Here is a 2,584-nt window from a genome sequence, read left to right as displayed (position 1 = left end):
AATTAAAGTTTGTGATTTAGCCTCTTTGAGAATTTTTCAGGCGGCACTAGGGAAAGCAGGAGCAATCAAACTCTCTCAGTCTCTTTTAAATATCTAGAAAAATTTTCTATGCCAACTCTTTCTTGGAATAGAGCTTCAGATGCTAAAATAAATTTCAGCTTTTCTTCTTTCTCCTACCCATGTGCCATGATTTAGTTGTTGACCACACCCATAGCTTATTTTAATTATCATTATAACTATGCAGTCAATAATAATTATTATTTTCAAATTGCTTAAAATATCACAGTACAAGTAATACATATCACTCAGGTGAATTCTAGCAGGCGAGTCCATTGCACCATAGTGCTTCATATTAACATAATGACTAGTACTGGTATTTTAGGAAAGGATCAGTCTACACAATATATGGATCCACCAAAAGGACCAGTTTATGTAGCTGTTAGAGACTGGAAGGCAAGGGAAAGTGATGAGCTTTCAATCAAGAAAGGAGAGAAACTTGAGATCAAGAAAGAGCGTACTGAAGGATGGTGGCTAGCAAGATCATTAGATACTGATCAAGAGGGACTTGTTCCTATTAATTATATTATAAAAGATGAAGAGAGTGAACTGTCAACATTGGAATTACTTGAACTATTTCATTATGCAATGACAGAAAATGTTGACATACCTAAAATCAAGGAAATTAAGACAAGCAGCAACATTGATGACGCTGAGAAAAGAAGTCTCCTTCTGTCATTAATTAAACAAGATTCAGTTCTGCTAGATCAACTTAGAAAAAAAGAACATGGTAAGATATATTTGTAGTATGCATAATAAATTTATACTTAAATTTTGCAATTTTGTCCATGCATGACTATAAGTTTAGAATGAATTTTTATAAAATCTAATGACAAATTACATCAGTTTTTGACACAAAAATAAGCCAAATTAATTTTTAAACACTACCTTAGTATTGTAAATGTGTTATAAACTTGACATTTTTGAGATAATGCACATTTTACAATTAGCTCCGAAATCAAAATAAAATTATTATGTTTCAGGATAAAAACTAGGAACTGGTTAAACAATGAAAATTGCAAATTTCTACATTTACAGTACATTTACAGTATTATGACCATGTTACCAAAAAGTACATGTACCTGTATACATGAGCGTATTTATGTGGACTTCTGATTGTAATGTGAATTGGCCTATATCAATAATTTGATAGAAGTAATTGTACTAGTTTAATTAATTTATTTAGAAAAACCTAAAGCAATTAGGTGGTATGATGATGGTGTTGAACTGACCTCTCCATCTTTTTTACAATGTCAAGAAGTAGCTTCTCTATTAACATACAAACATACATTTATTAAGATCATTAAATCGTCTCCTGAAGTTGTGAGTGATCTGTTGCCAGTTTTATTACAAAATGAAAAGGTGATAATAGAAGACACTCAACTAACACAGGACTGCATCTCATCCTTATGTAACTTACTGGCTAATAATAAATCATTATTAGAATTACATCTTACTAACTGTTCCATCGATGACAAAGCAGTTGCTGATATTACAAACGTACTACAAACACACAATAACACACTAAAAAAATTATACTTCTTTGATAATTCTCATATTAGTTCTGTTAGTGCTCAGTCTCTTTCTGAACTAATTATCAACAATTCAACATTAACTGAATTACAGATATCACACACTTCAATATCATCTAATGGAATATTGCTAATTCTTCAATCGTTAAAAAGTAATAAAAGTTTAAAGCTCTATCTAAATATGAAACACAACGACACATGCACAGAATACCATGACTATAATGCTATAAAAGATAGAGTAATATTTTATGAATAATAAATAAATAATAATAATTGTATTTTGCTTTTTATTGACGATGCTGACTCATCATGTTATATTATTTTGGTATTCATTCCTATTATTATTTTCCAATGTATTATGATTACAGTTATTTCTAGTATATTATTATTATTATTATTATTATTATTATTATTATTATTATTATTATTATTATTAATTATTATTATTATTATTGCATTGCTGTACATGCTTATTACTATTACTATATGCTTATTACTATGCTATTACTATGCTGTTACTATGCTATTACTATGCTATTACTATGCTATTACTATGCTCATTACAATGCTATTACTATGCTATTACTATGCTGTTACTATGCTATTACTATGCTTATTAGTTCATATTATGCTGATTCTGATTGTTATGTAATGTTGTGTTATTGTGATGTAATACTGTATGTATATAAGTGTGTGCTATTTTAATTTTTTCGAAGAGATTTTAGCCTTTTAAAAATAAGTCAATATTACAAATACGAAGGTCAAGCCCTCTCCATTCGGTCACTACAATAATAATGATAATAATAATTGCTTTCACCCATTTCAATAATAAATTATTATTGCAGTCAAAGACAATTAAAATAAAATAGAAGAGAATAGTACAACCAGCTTATTGGGCAAGCAGTACATGTGTCAGTTGTTATTAAAATAATAATAATAATAATAATAATAATAATAATAATAATAATAATCATTAATTTATTATCTTATTATAA

At 28.1% G+C, this 2,584-nt stretch overlaps 2 protein-coding genes across 2 annotated transcripts in view; both read left to right on the top strand.

Annotated features, from left to right (window-relative positions):
• The window catches only part of LOC109589811 (myosin-14-like), a 4,291-nt gene extending 3,930 nt beyond the window's left edge, over positions 1 to 361 (top strand). Inside the window, exons 14-15 of the mRNA XM_020005818.1 lie at positions 9 to 19; positions 344 to 361. Coding sequence (XP_019861377.1) covers positions 9 to 19; positions 344 to 361 — 29 coding nt within the window. The remainder of the gene's footprint in view (positions 1 to 8; positions 20 to 343) is intronic.
• On the top strand, positions 344 to 1,906 carry LOC109589812 (uncharacterized). Its single transcript, XM_020005819.1, has 2 exons — positions 344 to 787; positions 1,244 to 1,906. The coding sequence occupies exons 1-2, from the start codon at positions 361 to 363 to the stop codon at positions 1,843 to 1,845; spliced, it is 1,029 nt and encodes a 342-aa protein (XP_019861378.1). The 5' UTR covers positions 344 to 360; the 3' UTR covers positions 1,846 to 1,906.
• Positions 1,907 to 2,584: the final 678 nt, after the last annotated feature.

The sequence above is a fragment of the Amphimedon queenslandica genome, unplaced genomic scaffold (assembly GCF_000090795.2).
Source record: "Amphimedon queenslandica unplaced genomic scaffold, v1.1 AMPQUscaffold_10853, whole genome shotgun sequence".
NCBI classification, from domain to species: Eukaryota; Metazoa; Porifera; class Demospongiae; order Haplosclerida; family Niphatidae; genus Amphimedon; species Amphimedon queenslandica.
This window is presented reverse-complemented; position numbering and strand designations above follow the sequence as displayed.